The following is a 17,183-nucleotide window of genomic DNA, read 5'->3' on the forward strand; positions in this document are numbered from 1 at the left end:
TCATTTATCTTTTGAGTCCAAGATACGTATTTGACAAATGGCTACTTGAGGTCTGGATGTAATCTTTGACCGCCAAAAAGAAATTTCTCTACTAAATCAACTAGCCTATACAGAAACAGAATTCACAACCTTGGCCTCACCAATGTTATACTCTAACCAAGTATATAGGCAGAATCCCAATAGGAAACAGACAGTATACATAAATTAGGATGATTTAAAGATGGTTTATTTGCAAAGGTGTGGACACAATATAAAGGAACCATAAAAAATGATGCCAGTTCTAGAGGATAGCAGCAATGGAACTGTCACCACCCCTAATCCCAAAAGGATAAGAGAGGTTACTGGAACCCAAAAAGAGAGTGTCCTATAGAGTAGGCCAATTTAAGAGAAGTAATGATGTGTTGCGGGACAAGGCCACCCTGAAGTGACCGCACAGGAGGGAACGGGGTGGGGGGGGATAAATATATTGATTCACTCTCTTTCCTTCTTTCTAGCTTCTGCTCAGGCTCTCCACTGGCCCAAGTCAACAGGAAGCCAGATATGAGAGCACTGATGCATTCTACATAGGTAAGCCTTTCAAAGAGAGAAGGATGGATAACTCTGGATCTGGAGGGACAAATGGAAGGTATTTTGCAAACCAGTAAATTAAATAACTACAAAGTAAGTGTAATTTATTAACAACTATTTAAATGGCACTCAGTAAATGTTATTTCAAGGCACTTGCAGAGTGTCAGTAAAGATAGGCACTTAATTCTCTCAGGGATAGGGAGGTGGTCCAAAGTGGTATTATTTCAGAGGGGCTTTGAGGGGAGTAGGGAAGGGAAATAAGATGTCATTCTCTGTACAAAGAATAAGCCTTTGCCTACTTCTTCCTCTCATACCACTCTCCCCTTCTAAGAGTGGGGATATCTGTAGTTGCAAATAATGGAAAACTAAACTGACCCTAACCAAACGGGTTTAACTAATAATGGGGATTTATTTCACATAACTGAAAAGTCTAGAGGTAGGGCAAATGTAGGATAGGTCAATCCAGTGACTCAAAATATCACACCATTTCTTTATATCACGCCAATCTGGCATCCACTTTGTCAGGTTCCTCCTTTTTGGCTTCTCATGGCTGTACGATGACTGCCAGCCACACTGGGGGTTACATTCTTCTTGGTTTATTACCTCTAGTTAAGGTCATTTGTCCACTCCTGAACCAATGACTGTAGCCACAAGAATGAAATATGTTTATGACCTTCTGCCAATTTAGGACTCATCTCTAAAGCTGAAGGCATCAAAACAAAAACCTGGATGAGTTTAGGAAGGAGAAAAGAGGATACTGATGCTGTATGCAACCAACAAATGTCGAGTGCACTCCTTCGCTCAAGATGTTCCAGCCATACCAGACTTTTTCTAGTTCCTTAAATATACTAAACTCTTTCCTGCCTCAAGGATTTTTGCACATGCTATTCGCCTTACTCAAAACACTATTCTCTTTCATCTCCCATCCCTTTACCTCCAATGTAATAGTCACCTTTTACTTTTTCTTCATATCATTTACAACAGTTTTAAATTATTTGATCTGTGTGATTATTTGTTTTCTGCCTAACTCCTCCAGTGGACTTTAAACTTCAAAAAAGCAGGAATATGTTTTATCTTCTTCATACCTGTATCCACATAGTACCTGGCACGTAGAGTCACTCAAATACTGGATGAATGAGTGAATGAATGAATCAATGGTGCTAATGAGATTGACATATAGCAAACACTGGCTATTCATATCACCATAAGAATTCATGCCACTAGTCAAAAGTCAATGAAACAATGTTTTGAACGGACTAGAACAAATTCATTCATTACATTTAGTGGAATCATAACTCAAAGTTTAAGAGTCTGTATTTAAAACATTTTTTTATCTTTATACCAAAAGAAAAATCTACCCAACTTTCTCTAGTAATATTTCACAAAACTAATTATTTTAGACTATAATTTTTACATAATACTACAAAATTGTATCAAACATACCTTCTTTAAACTGCATATGTCAGATTCTTGTTTTTTATTTAAAGCTGAAAGTCTTTTGTTTAACTGTATTGCTTCCTGTACTGCAATATGAAAGACACTTAGGAAAACATTATATTCAATGCACACTTTAAAGAAAGTATCACTAACATGGACAAGGAAAATACTCTCAATGTAATGTATATAACTATTACTGAATTTAAATAATATTCATAAACTGCCATTTACTATTACCAGTATCAGGTAAGTTTAATTTACTCATTATAAATAAGTCCATTTAAATATTCTCTATTAAATATATAAGTATAAATAAGATAGCACCTACCATTTTGTTCTAACTTTTTGTGATCTTCCTTTACCAATCCAAATTGACCTGTTATTGTGGCATAGTATTTCTCAATTTCATTCAATTGCTTCTGATGATCTTCTTTAGCCAGAAGATGCAACTGGACTTTTTGTTCCTATTTTGAAGAGTTATTTTAAGTGTTATACATATATAACACACACACACATTTACATATACACATATATATTAAACATATATAAAATTTTATTATTTTTTAAATAATTCTTGCTATTAACATAAATATGTCATGAAAAAGTACTGAGTACACCACAGGGAAGAAATGTTAGTTAGGAGATATTCCTAAATCTACATAAAATTAAGGCATTTTTGTTTCTTGTAACAAAATAGTTTACAATTTCTTTTTCAAAATCAAGTGGTTGTTTTATTTATAGAAAAGTTAATAGTCCACTCCAGGACTAAGCAAAGCGGGGCGAATATTCAAGCAGTACTCTTGATAATTTAGGAAAGAAATTTTTTTCTTTAAATTTGCTGGCATAATCATCGATGTGCACTATCAAAACTCAGGTAATTTTTCTGAGATTAATTTTAATGAATATAGCACCTTCTCATTGCATTAAAAAATGGAATGATGAGGACAATATCTATGAGTGACAGGGAGGCAAATATTGTAGAAAGTCTACTTAAGCTGGAAGACATAGTCGGTAAAAATTGGACCCTATGTATAACACAATATGGGCCTCTGCTGCTTTCAGCTAAAGGAGCTTGTTTACCATACTTAGAAATATGACTTTAAATTTTAGAAAGAAATATTATGTTAGTGAAATCAATAATACTTTTTAAATCTTTTGATCTTGATTTGGCATTAGCAGACTCATTGACTGGTTTCACAACTTTATTCATTTTTGCCACATGCTTCAGCTTCTATGAGCAATGATAACAAAGAACAGTGGGGACCCATCAAGTGGCACTCAGTAATTGTTTTCTGAATGAACTGTCCCAAACAGTTCCAACAGTGGAAATTTGTTAGATTTGCCTGGCCAGCATCTATTTCCCTTACCCAATAGTGGTACTACAATTTCAAGTATTTACTTGAAATATTTCTTCCTCATTACAATCTAGTAGGATTAAAATTCAGGGGTCCTATTCTTCCCTAGTCACGTGAAGAGCAATATTAGCCAAAATAAACCAACTAATTTCTACCTTCTTGGAATTTGAATCTTGAGCAAAAAGACTATAAAACTAAAGAAGTTTAGTGGTGATCCTGTCCAGACTGATATGAGACCTCTGTCCTGGATTCCTACATCCTGCTTCACAAAGTCTGGAATTACCCTGGTCCCTGTTCTTTCAAAACCTATTCTCTCTCTAATGGACTGTAAGTGCCTCCACTAAATTTCCTTTTGCATAAGTTAACCAGAGCCATTTCACACTGATTAAAACTAAAGTACAGGGAGTATAGTACAGTGGTCAAAGGGTAGTCTGCCTATGTTTAAATTCTGCTGTGTGACCTTGGGAAATTATCTACCCCATCTTTAAAATGGAGATTATAATAGTATCTCTCTCATAGGTTGTTGTGAGGATAAAATGAATTAATACATATAAAGCACTAAGAACAGAGCCTCTCACATATAATAAGTACAATATAATGTTTTGTTATTATTATTCCCTAACTGATAAAACTGCCTTCAATAGTTACAAATTTTTATCTGGAATAAGAACAGCCCTCTCTAATATTAATAAGGAATACATATGACAATTTAAGTTGTACCTAACTATATTATCTAGGCAAATCTGATGATAACTTTTTCAAAGATACTTTTTAATGATTTTAAGCAAAGTGAGAGTATCATTGGTAATGATTATGATAGATCAATTGACAGTTTCTCACACACTTCTATGGACTTTTCAAATTCACTACTTAGTCATTGGAGTTAATCAGGTAGCAGTTATAAATGCAAACAAATTGACAAGTGTACTTATTCCTGAAATCTTACGCCCACCTGGGAAGTCACTGTTATCAATAACTGAAAAGGAACAATAATGAATCATATTTTATTCCTCTAAAATACCACTTAATTCTCTAGAGAATTACATTCGCTTTCAGCAGATGTGTAGAAACCTAATACAAGTTCACCGAAAATTGGTCTAAAAGTATTTTTTCAATTCAAGGTATTTTTCAATTTTTCAATTCAAATCAATTTTTACGTAGCCTTCATGAGAATATTGTCCACTACATATTAATACTTCCTTAACCTTCCAGTTAAAAAGTGGTGAATAAAATAGGCTGTCAGTGCCAACAAAGGTTTACAATCCTGATAACTAGAAATGCAGCAAAGATCAAAGTGACTTCATAGGCATTTTCATATATAGAGCTCTATACATATTAATTTGTAATACTCTATTCCAACATCTTTTTCTTGAGGCCAAAGTTGAATTCAATTAAAATGAAGTTTAATTTGTTTGCACAACAGAAATCTGATTTTCAAATATGTTAGCCTATTCAACAGCCGTGACAGATACTATAAAGACTATCAAATCACATGGGCACCAATAACTTATTAGCTCATACAGGCCCATATGGGACTGTTCATATATGAACCTAGTTGGCTGCCCTGATTTAGTTTTGATAATGAGATGAAGAGGCCAGTTGTCAAGTTTGCCACTAAATTGCATGACTGTCAGCAAATGGTTAAATTCTTTAGGAAGCAACAACAAAAAGTAGATTGGTAACACCTGCCTGAGAAACCTAAGAACATTTTAAAGAATAATACAAATAAATTGATGGTGTTATTATTATTAAAACTGTAATATTACATAGTATACCATAATAAATAAAGATTTTATTGGTATGACTAAGGAATAGCTAAGTACATACTGTTTTTGTTCTTGTTACCTCTGTGAATTGATTCAAGTTATTTTTTCTTTTACACAATTTTACTACTAAATGCGAAGACTCTGTCCACAAGAAAATAATGTCAGGATTCACTGCTTTCCAAATACATGTGTACATCATTTTAAACAAACTTAATCTATGAAAATCAAAGACTAGAGAAAGAAAAGAAAGCACATGCCTAACTATGTATGTGTAGTCTAAAAGTTTACTCAAAATCCTCAAGGCATTTAAAATAGGAATAACTTAAAAATAATGTTTATACACAGCTTTTTAGAACTACATTTACTAATAAAAGGCATAGCTGCTCATTTCCCCCTTATTTCCTTATAGAGATTAATTTGAAAACTTTGGGAGATAAAATTAATTTCCCTTAAAACAAATAGTTCATTACAAGTAAACTTTAGAGGAAAACATAACCCCAAAATAAACTTCATATATTCTTCATTTCTATTTTTGCAACTTACCTTTCAATTTCTTTAACATGAACCCAAAATAAATCGATGGAGTTCATAAAACTCACTTTTTAAAAAAACCTATGGCATCTTTCTTAAGATACTTTTACTTTTTTAGTTGCAAATATAAGGTGTACACTACTTCAAAAAACTAAAGTTACACACACTTTGTATGTGTGTACAGATATACATAATATTTATAATCATGAAGCTTATTTCCAGACAAGTCTTCAGTCTTAAAAACATTCTTACTCTGAAAGAAAATAGGTGGTAATTCCAAATTATATCAAAACCTTCAATACTGAAACTTTAATAAAGAAAAACAAATCTTTCTCACAAGTCTTTTCTTCAGAGGAAAGTGATATACAAAAAAGAAAGAAAATAGAACTAAGAGATGGCTGGGTAAGTTTTTACTTCATTCATTAAGCTCTGTTAGCTACTCAGTTACACAACACAGTCACCTATCCAGTAACCACAGGAACACAAAAGACTTTCATCAATGACCATATCAAAATAACAGCTAATTTGATATGCTATAGTTTATTTTTAACATGTTTTGTTGCATTCGTTTTATTGGTAATGATCAACGTGATCATTATTCAAAGGAAGGTTTGGGTACTTTTAGAGAGAGAGGAATCTTTCAATTCATAGTTGTGTTAATTTATCTGTAGACTTATCACCACCTTTAAATGAAAATCAGCTTATTGAATTCCCAAAAGAGAAACTTACTAGTAATTAAGGGCTTGCCTATAGGAAATCATAAACTTCTTTAAAAGATTTTTAATACTACTTTTTAAAATTATCTTTCAGGACACTTTATCAATTGTTCCCCAAAATCCTGCCTTGACTCGTGACCATCTTAGTTCCTGTCTTGCCCATAGAGTCAAATAATATACTGATTTGAATAAAATAAGATTAACTGAATTACTGAATACCATATGGCACTTTGACTAAAGAAAAGGTCATCTGAATTATATAAGAATAATGTAAAAAGAATAATGTAAGAATGTTTAGAAAAGAGATTATTTTTAATTATAAAATTAATTATCTAAAATGCATATAATATTCTGCCAAATGGGCAAAAAATATTAAATGTACATATCAATATATAAAATTATTTTAGTTCAAAGTGATTTAATCCTTTGGACTGTCAGAAAAAATTATAACTATAACTCAAATATCATTTTAGTAGGTTCTTAAGAGGCTGTAGTTCACAATAAGAAAATGCTCAGAAGTGATCAAAAACGACCATAAGTATATGGCATGTTTCCTTGTTTTTTTTAAGATTACAAGTATCTGTTTGATGAGATTTTAAAATGGAATAAAACAAAACACACTTTATGTTGCCTTTGATCTTTAACGTGTGGCCTTATCTCCCAGGTCAGCGGGCACATTATTCAATTTCGCTGTATTTTGTGTAAAACCACTGTAGCGTTGAAGATGACTTTCAATACAAATGTCATGGTACTTAAAGCTAAACTGGGATCTAGTTTTTCAGCTTCTTAATTAAAATCATAGTTTAAAATAGTCTGACAATATTATCTTTCTTCTTTCCAGTTGAACAGCAACAGAATTTTCACATCTTTTATTCAATCAAGCTTAGCAATCTTTCTATGCCTCTTTTATTTTCTAACATACCAAAACATTTTAAGAAGCAAAAGCCTTAATGTTTTTGTATTTAATGTTATAAGGAGTGATCTTTCATTTCTTCTTCTCATATATATAATATATAAACGTTATAGTCTACTCCAAAAAAGGATTGAAATTGCATAAACCTACCTAAGAAACCCTCTGAAGTTTAAGTGGCTATAGGAGAATTTTGCTCAATCAAATATACAGAAAAAAAAAAATTCTTCTGAATCAAACAGGGATAGAAAGAATATGAAAGTAAATAATCCATAAAATGTTATGCAGTAAAAATGCAAACATTAATTTTTAACATACTATAAGAAGAGAAATGTACAATAAACACTTGTTGAATGATAAAAGATGAGTACCACATGACAAGTGTAGTATTCAAATGCTACTTCATATTATTTCCATTTTTCAAACTATAATACCTATGTTTGCATAAATAACTAGAAAAGATATCAAAATAGAGATTTTTGAGTTTTGCTGTTCTTTTTTTGTTGTTTCATTTTAATATAAGATCTCTACCAATAATTTGGTAACTGTGTGCCTAAATTTATTTTATGATATGTAAATACTATGTAATTGGAAACAAATTTGTGAAATAAACTCATTTAAGCTATATCTGAAATTGTAATTCAAGCCTTTATAGCGGATACTAACATCCAGTTTCAACTTTTTTTTTTTTTACTATAAATGTCACATTTGTATTGACAAAAATACTATGCATATTATATACTAATCTGGGGGGTGGCTGTATATTTTGTAATTTCCTTACCATTTCACTCACTTTCTTCTGTAAAGAATATTTAGAAACCTTGAAAAAACAAGGGGAAAAATCTCCTTAAAATTCTTGAATTATCTGTTACAAATTCCTCCTGATGTTATAATTGTATGCTATAAAATATGGCATTTATCTTCTATGCACTATTTTTTCTAGTGACATTTTTCCAAAATGTTATTTACTGTAAGTTTCTTCCTTATAACACAAACACATTCATTCATTATTTAACACATATTTACAGAGCACCTACTATATGCCAGCCACGCTCCTAGGATCCTGGGATATAGCACAGAACAAAACAAAGTGAAGCTGTCTGTTGAGTGGGGGTGGTGGTAGACAGACAACAAAACATAAGTAACAAGGACAGAAATTAGAAAGTGACACTCCGAAGAAAAATAAAGCAAAAGGGACAGCAAGAGCAGTCTAGGAGCGTTTGCACCTAATATTAGCTATTCATGAAGAAAATCTGATAAAACAAATAAGCACCAGGAAAAAAAGTTGATTTAAACAAATTGTCTCACAACCCAGAAATATACTTGGATACTTCAGATATTTTTCTATGCATTTACACTTTAAAAGAGAGATAGCAGGGAGTGGAATAATAACATATATATTAATTTGTAAACTATTTTTACTTCATATACAACAAACCCCTTTCTATGACATTAATTTACAATATAACTTTTTAATGGCTACATAGTATTCTACTGTTTAACATTATACCATAGTTTACCAAATCACTCTCATTTTTGTAGATTTACTCATTTTTCAGTTTTATGAAACTATTCTGAAATAAACATGCTTGTACTAAGAACTCCATAGTTACTCATTTTAGCAGGATAAATTCCCAAGAAGTAGAAATCCTAAGATTTGTTCATTTTTATAGACTTTTAACAATTCTTACATAATCAGAGTGTCTGATCAAGTTAAACTCCAATCAGCCATGTATGAGTGCCCATTTTCTTAAACTCTCCTTATTTGTTAAATTTTAAGCAAAACTACAATAATTATTTCACATTTCCTGTGAAATAAATTTTTCAGCATACTTTCTTGAATAGTCTACTGATAATTTTATTTCATTTTGGTGGAATGGTTTATGTGTGATTCATTTCCTCAACAAATACTGAATGCTTACTATAAATAAAGCACTGATGTAGACATTGGGGGTACAATATTGGACCAAAAAACTCCTGCCCAGCCTCAATTCTGGGGAATGGGACAATTAATAAGCAATAAAGCTAAATTAAACTATGTGGTCTATTAGATATTGATAAGCAGTAAAGAAAAATAATAAATCAGGGAAGTGGATTACATAGGATGGCCAGGAAAGTCCTTTCTGAGAGGGCAACTTTTAAGTAAAGACTTGACAGAAGTGAGGAAGTGTACTCCTGCAAGTGCAAAGGCCCTAAGGTGGAAAAATGGTGTGTTCAGAGAATAGCAAGGATGCCAATGTGGTTGGAAGGGAGTAAGCAAGGGGAAGAAGTGCAAAAGATAAGTTCAGAAAAGAGTAGGAGAAGGGGGAGCGCAGAGGGCCAAATCATCATAGGTCTTGTAATGCAGAATGTAGATTAGGTTTTTACACTGAATGAGATAGGAAGCCACTGAAGAGTTCCAAGGACAAATGTGATATAGCCTGACTTTCTTTTTTATTTTATTTTCTAGAAAACAGCATTTGAGTAGGTTTTTTTTTTTTAAAGATTGGCACCTGAGCTAACATCTGTTGCCAATCTTTTTTTTTTTCCGTCTTTTCTTTCTCCCCCAAACTCCCCAGTACATAGTTGTATATTCCAGTTGTAGGTCCTTCTGGTTGTGCTTTGTGGGACACCACCTCAGTGTGCCCTGATGAGTGATGCCATGTTTGCACCCAGGATCCGAACCAGCGAAACCCTGGGCCCCCAAAGCAGAGTGCACGAACTTAACCTCAGCCATGGGGCCGGCCTCCTGATTTTCTTTTTTAAAGGATAGCTCTGACTGTTAATAGTAAAGGGAAACAGAAGTGGAAGCAAGAAAACCCCTTAATAAACTGCCACAATAATCTCGATGAAAGAGGATAATGAAAGAGGACTAGGGTGCTAATAATGGATGTAATGAGAAGTGGTCAGATTCTGAATCTATCTGAAGAGAAAGCTGGAAAAATCTGCAACAGAAAAAAGGGAGTTGTAATTAATGAGAAAAGAAAAGATAAAGAAGTTAGTTTTCAGGAGAAGGAGATTTTACGAACTTGTTTTTGAACATGTCAAGTTTGAGATGTCTTTTAGACATCCAATAGTCAATCCAGGTGGGATTCGGGGTTGGAGATACACATTTAGAAGTCCTCTGCACGGAGATCCCATTCTAAAGACATGTGACTGGATGAGATCAGAATATTTTTTAAGGCATACAGAAAAAAGAAAAGAATAGGGGTAGAGGTCATCTAGAAAAATAAGAGGGAAAAAAAGACAAAACTCAGAAGACTTTCACTCTAATCCCACACTTAGTATTATCTGCTACTGTGATAGCTAATTTTACGTGTCAACTTGACTGGGCCAACGGGTGCCCAGATTAAACTATTTCCAGATGTGTCTGTGAGGGTGCTTCTGGATAAGATTAGCATTTGAAGCAGTGGACACAGTACCGCAGATTACCCTCCCTAATGTGGGTGGGCCTCATCCAATCTGTTGAGGGCCTGAATAGAAAACTTCTCAAGCAAATTCACCAAATCCTTTCAGGTCACTGTTCTTCAAACATTAACACCTCTGCATTTTTATTCTTTCTGAATCATGATTCACAGCTATATTTTATCAACACCTCTAGTGCACTGCCCAACTTAAAAAACTACCAGGTAGCAGCACTCTCATGACATACAAGTTGAATTCGAAAGCAATATAACTAGAGTGACATGCAATTTTTTTATGGATGCTATATATAATGATTTTTTAAAATTCTAAAATAACATAAAATTGGTTTATAAATCAGATATAGGCATCTAATACAGGAACAAAACTATACTGACACGGATTAACGTATTAACTACAGAAGGCAATTTCAAGGCTACCATACAAATGTTTTCCTATTATAGTTATTCCTTACATTATAGAAAATTTTATGTAAACTACATTTCTTTAGAGTAAACCTTATTTTACATTAATTGCATTTTTGTTACTGGGAAATAAAGTTCCTCAAAATACTATGTTGAAAACGTTTAACCCCTTCCCTTTCCTGAACAATTCAGTTCTAAGTCCATTAGGTGGGACAAGGCAGGCATCCTTGGAGAAGGGGTGAAGGGGTCCTGGCGGCAGCACTCCAAAACAGAGTATCAGGCCCAAACGTGGAAAAGAGGATGTCCTGCAATCTACTGCAGGAGTTAGAAGCTGAGTAGGGTGAGGGAGGCAACCCTGAAAAAGGGCAACCCAGCTCAAGGTGTCAGAGTCCAAGCAGGGAAAGGAGGGCATCTGTATTAGGAAAGAAGGTGTAGCAGAATGGTGAACTGGTTATATACATATATATATATATGTATATATATACACACATATATATATACTGGTTATATTTATTTGATAAATAAATTTATCAAATAAATAAATAGGTTATCAAATAATATTTATTTATCAAATATTTATCAAATAAATAAATAGATTAAGGATAAAGAAAGTCACATTTCTCACCATAAGAGGAAAGAAATGTAGAAATACAGAAGGAAATGAACTAAAATTAAGCTTGTGGTTTTGGACTGAAACTAGAGGTAATTTAAATCCATGGTTTTGATATACACAGAGAAATAAACATAATTATAAATGTGTATATATATATTTCTGGGTATATAAATGCATACATATATTCCCTAGCTCCATCCACTGAAAGGGTCTGAGAGCAGTGACACCTTAATAGTAATGAGTGTAACAGTTCCCAGATCTTGTCTTCTACACACCATTTTCCACTAAAAGGTACCAGGGCAACACGGAGAAATGGTTTGTTCCAGGGCAAGCAAGGTCAGGTAAACTGCTAGGTGATCCCGGCATATTTTGTTTTTATCTGAAAACAGGAAAATGCTGAACGAATGATGAATAAAACTCAGTTGAACGCACTCCCATTGAACACACAAAGGATAAGTAGAGCATCAAAATAAATAATGATAGTCATAGATTTTAATCCATTGAACAAAAGAAGAAACTGGGAGTCTATACTGATATAAATAAATAAATGAATATACTAAAAGTTTGGTGAGAAACAGAAAATTTACATAATTTCAAAGCACCTCCCTAGAAAATAGGAGAAAAGAGTAACTTTCTAATGGAGAAATTTGTCAGATATTCCCCTAATCAAATGATCAAAGTGAACATCACCAATCCTGAGACAAACTCAAATCATAAACTATCTGATAGGAATCAATTATAGGAACAAGGCATTATTTCTATAATATTCATGCCAAAGATACATAAACTAACTCTAATCATGAGGAAACAGCATACAAACAGAAACCGAGGGACATTCTAAAAAATAACTGGTCTGTAATCTTCAAGAGTGTGAAAGTCATAAAAGTCATGAAAAAAACTGGGGATCTGTTCCAGACTGAGAGTACAGAGATATGACAACTAAGAGCAACATACAATTGTAAGCTGAATCCTTCTGATATAAAAGAATTTACTAGGAAAAGTGGTGAAATCTGAATGGGGTATGAAGATTAGAGTGTAGTTATGTATCAGTGTTAACTTCCTGATTTTGATGGTTTTGTTATGGTTTTGTAGGACAATGTCCCTGATTCTAGCAAAGATACACTACAGTACTTGGGGTGATAGGGCACCAGACTGGCATGTTACTCTTAGCTCATTCAGGAAAAATAAGTTCTTTGTATTGTATTTCCAACATCTCTGTAAGTTTATGATTCTCCAAACTGCAAAATTATCCAAATGTCCAAGAATTCCTTATGGGCAAATGTATCCACTCAAAGCTCCTGGAATTTAGTTCCCTTTTCTCACCGTGGTTAGGTAAGGCCAATAAAATTTAGGTTTTAAAAGTAGAAACAACACATTATGTATTAAATATGGTCTTCAGTTCTGTAAAAGGAATTAATATCTTAATTTATAAATTCAGTAAGTTTAAAATTTAGTGAAATAACATGACCTCATAGAGCTTTACAGCTGAAAATTTTAGAGGTCATCTATTCTATTACTCACAATCCAGTTTTACCACCTTCTATCTATGCTCTCTTATTTATGCCTCTTCTGGGAGGGTGAATGAAGACCTCTCCCAAATTTCCTTACTGCTAATATCCAGAGTAGAGAATGTAGATATGTTATTAATTCACAAAATGATCTTGTTTGGGAAATGCTGATGTATTTCAAGTTCCTCATTTTACCTTAAGGAAAATTGAGACTCCGGAAGACAAAATGTCTTACCATGTAATCATGCATTAAGTAATTTATAGGCAGAAACAATTTACTTAAAATCTACAGGACAATCAGCAAAGTCTCTTTGTTTATCTCCCTAGGCATACTGTTTACATAAACAAAGTTTAATTTGTCAGGTAACTTAAATATAGCCAGGCTGCCCTACTCTAAACCAATCCCTTTGAAATCCAGTAACAAGGCACCATGTTTAAATAGAAACGAAACATTCAAAGAATCGATTAAAGCAAAAATAATTCAGTTTTTGGTGTGTGGTGGTTTTGTTTCTGTTTGTTTTGGAACTCAATAAGTAGAGTCCCTTGGCTAGGTACTGTTTAAAAAAAAGCACTGTCTGATTTCTTATTCCTGGTACCTAGCACATAGTAAGTATGACCTTACTATGTACTCCTAAGTAAAGGAGGGAAGAAGGTTGCTACATGATAGTTAAGATGCTGTCAACTTCTTGTGCCTAGTGAACTTATATCAGATCCATAACTTAACAGGAACTTTAAGTTTCTTTAACTTGAGGGGAAAACATCACAAGCAACTTCACTGCTCTACACTGTTCATGTATCATGTTCAGCACACCATGAGGTAAACTGTACATCACTTGTACTATGTCACAGGTTGAGCAAGACAAAACAAATCCTTACAGCTCTTGCACAGAGGGTCTACTGTATGAAGGAATTTCTTTTGCTTTGAAAATACTCACTGCATTATCCAGATAATTAAACATGCATGAATGATACCAAATGAAATAATTTAAGAAGGAATGCTAAAAAAAAGCACTTATAACAAAACTGACATATTTCTTTACTGACAACATTTTAGTAGGAAAAAAAGTAATACTTTTCCAAGATTTATCAAGAAATAAGAAATTAGGCAAAACAAGATATAAGTTATGCCTAGTTCAAGACACTGTAAGAAAAACAATTAGAGTATTTTAGGCAAAACAAGAGCTAAGTTATGCCTACTTCCAGACACTGTAAGAAAAACAATTAAGAGTCTTTTACAATAGCTACAATGGCAATTTCTGTTCATTTAACTGAACAATTTTCTTAATTTCTCTAAATCATAAGAAAAAAGTATACCTAAGAGGCGTCATTTTAAACTGGATGTCTGAGGTATGATACGAATCAGCAAACTATATAGCTATATAAACTCTGAATAGTAGATTTGAACCTCTATTTCTTGTTCCATCAACTTCAAAAATACTTCTGGATATCAGCATCAACTTAATCTTACCACACCATTACTTTTTCATCAGCGAGGTCAGTAACATTTAAATTTTGTTCTGTAACCATAATTAAGTCTTCCACGCTTTGTCTATAGGATAATTCTAAAAAAATGGAAGCCAATGGTATTTACGTTATTACAATCAACATAGATATTGTTTAATGCAGAGCCCAATGGGGTGCCAACAATACACTTCCTTCTCCATAGGATCAATGTACTACCTGAAGGATGATTTTATTAGTGTCAAGACTTAAATATCTTATCTTAAATCTCTCTTTTTTATTTTTTTTTTGAGGAAGATTAGCCCTGAGCTAACATCTGCCACCAATCCTCCTCGTTTTGCTGAGGAAGACTGGCCCTGAGCTAACATCCATGCCCATCTTCCTCTACTTTATATGTGGGATGCCTACCACAGCATGGCTTGTCAAGTAGTGCCATGTCCGCACCAGGGATATGAACCGGTGAACCCTGGGCCACCGAAGCATAACATGCGCACTTAACCACTGCGCCACTGGGCCAGCCCCTCTTCTTTTTATACTCTGTCAATTGCTCAAAACCATCCCCAATTTTAATGCCTTAGTTATACAGTCATCTATTTTCCCTGGAATTTCGAATCACTTCCTACTTTTTTTGTTGAAACAAGATACAAGGATTCTTTACTATATTACTAATTTCTTCCAGCCTTTTATTCACCCTGAGGCATGGAATCCATTCTATTCTTTTTATTGGAAACATTCTTCTTGGAACTCATTGACATTTGTTGTACTTAATTTTTATTTACTTTGTCACATCAAAGTACAAAAGAAATCCAAAATAAAAATTGCCTAATAGCTCAAGTAAAAAGAATCTAAATAGTGTTAAGACAATTGGATAACAATCTGGAAAAATATACACTTAGTTTCATATCCCATACTGTGTTACAAAGATAAAGTTCAAATAATCAAAGATCTAATGTAAAATTTGAGTACACAGAAGTAATAAAAGAAAACAAGGGCAAATCCCTTTATAACTTTGATTGGTGAATGCCTTTCTAACCATGACAAACCCCAAAAGCCATAAAAGAAAAATAAATAATCCATAGCAAAAAAATTAAACAAAAAGCCAAAACAAACAGAATCAAATGACAAACTGAAAAAACTATTTGAAGCTGAGAACACAAAGAGGGCTTATTTCTGAGATATAAAAAAAATTCACGGGCGTGATCAGAAAGATGGCATAGTAGGAGGTCCCAGCCCTTCTTCACATATGCACACACACACACACACACACACACACGATTTAACAACTACAACTACCTAGGAATGAAAATAGCTCTAGAAGAGCTCTGGAGTACAATTAAGAAGCCAAAGCAACCTAGTAGAGCACAAAAAACCAGGATGACCAAATAAAAAAGTGTAGGAAGCATTTTACCTGTGTCATCCTATCCTCTAGGCTCACATAGCTCAACAACAAAAAGGATGCCCTCAGCCACAACTCGTCCCCAAATGAGAGATAAGGAAACCAGGAAGATACCAGCAACCCTTGTCACCAACTACCTCAGCAGCCCTCACAACTACGGTGAACACCAGCAGCCATAACTGCCGAGGACCCTCACAGTCTTTGCTCATGCCTATGTTAATGCCAGCAGACAGAGCTGCCTGGAGCCCATGCCACTGTGCCCCTCCTTGAAGCCAGAGGTGCCACTGCTCCCCCAATTGAACCAGAGCAGCTAGACCCAGCACCACACCTGGTGCCACCACACACTACCCCCCAGTGGCATCCTCTTGCACCCATCAGTGGGTGAAGAGGGCACTGTTCCTCCAAATGTGCAAACACCAACGCAAGTCTACAAGGAACAAGAAAAAACAAGGAAACATGACACCACCAAGGGAACATTATAATTTCCAATAACTGACCCCCCAAAAATGGACATCTATGAACTACCTGACAAAGAATTCAAAATAATTGTTTTACAGAAGCTCAGCAAACTACAAGAGAACAAAGATAAAAAACTCAATGAAATCAGGAAAACAATATATGAATAAAATGAGAAGCTCAATAAAGAGACATCATAAAAAAACCAAAAAGAATTCTAGAGCGTTTAAAATAAGCAATTTTAAAAATGCAATAGAGAGCTTGAACAGCACATTCAATCAAATAGAACAAAGAAACAGTACACTCGAAGACATCATTTGAAATTATCCAGTTAGAGAAGAAAAAAGAACAAAGAGCATGAAGAAAGCCTACAAGATTTATATAACACCATCAAAAGGATCAATATAAGCATTATGGAGTACCAGAGGAGTCAAAACAAAGGGGCAGAAACCTTACTTAAAGAAAAAAGTGGCTGAAAACTTCACAAATCTTGGTAGGGAAATGGACATCCAGATTCACAAGGCTCAAAGGACCCTAAACAGGACAAAAGGACAAAGAGAGAATTTTGACAATAGTAAGAGAAAAGCACCTTGTCACATAAGGGAACATCCCCTCCCATAAATTATTTGCAGGTTTCTCAGCAGAAACCTTGCAGGCCAGG

The 17,183-nt window shown here is 33.9% G+C and overlaps 1 protein-coding gene and 1 long non-coding RNA gene across 12 annotated transcripts in view; one reads left to right on the top strand and one right to left on the bottom strand.

Annotated features, from left to right (window-relative positions):
• The window catches only part of CCDC73 (coiled-coil domain containing 73), a 151,570-nt gene that overhangs the window by 51,623 nt on the left and 82,764 nt on the right, over positions 1-17,183 (bottom strand). For 9 of the 11 annotated variants that reach the window (XM_070626591.1, XM_070626600.1, XM_070626598.1 and 6 more), the window contains 3 exons: positions 8,064-8,102; positions 2,333-2,468; positions 2,011-2,090 (listed from right to left, as the gene is read on the bottom strand). In XM_070626591.1, coding sequence (XP_070482692.1) covers positions 2,011-2,090; positions 2,333-2,468; positions 8,064-8,102 — 255 coding nt within the window. The remainder of the gene's footprint in view (positions 1-2,010; positions 2,091-2,332; positions 2,469-8,063; positions 8,103-17,183) is intronic. The other 2 variants (XM_070626594.1, XM_070626593.1) reach the window with 1 other exon arrangement.
• Positions 493-1,566, top strand: LOC139084236 (uncharacterized). The gene is made up of 2 exons (XR_011541655.1): positions 493-567; positions 1,256-1,566. It is a non-coding gene; the product is annotated as an uncharacterized lncRNA (long non-coding RNA).

This window comes from Equus przewalskii, chromosome 6 (genome assembly GCF_037783145.1).
Source record: "Equus przewalskii isolate Varuska chromosome 6, EquPr2, whole genome shotgun sequence".
Classification (NCBI taxonomy): domain Eukaryota; kingdom Metazoa; phylum Chordata; class Mammalia; order Perissodactyla; family Equidae; genus Equus; species Equus przewalskii.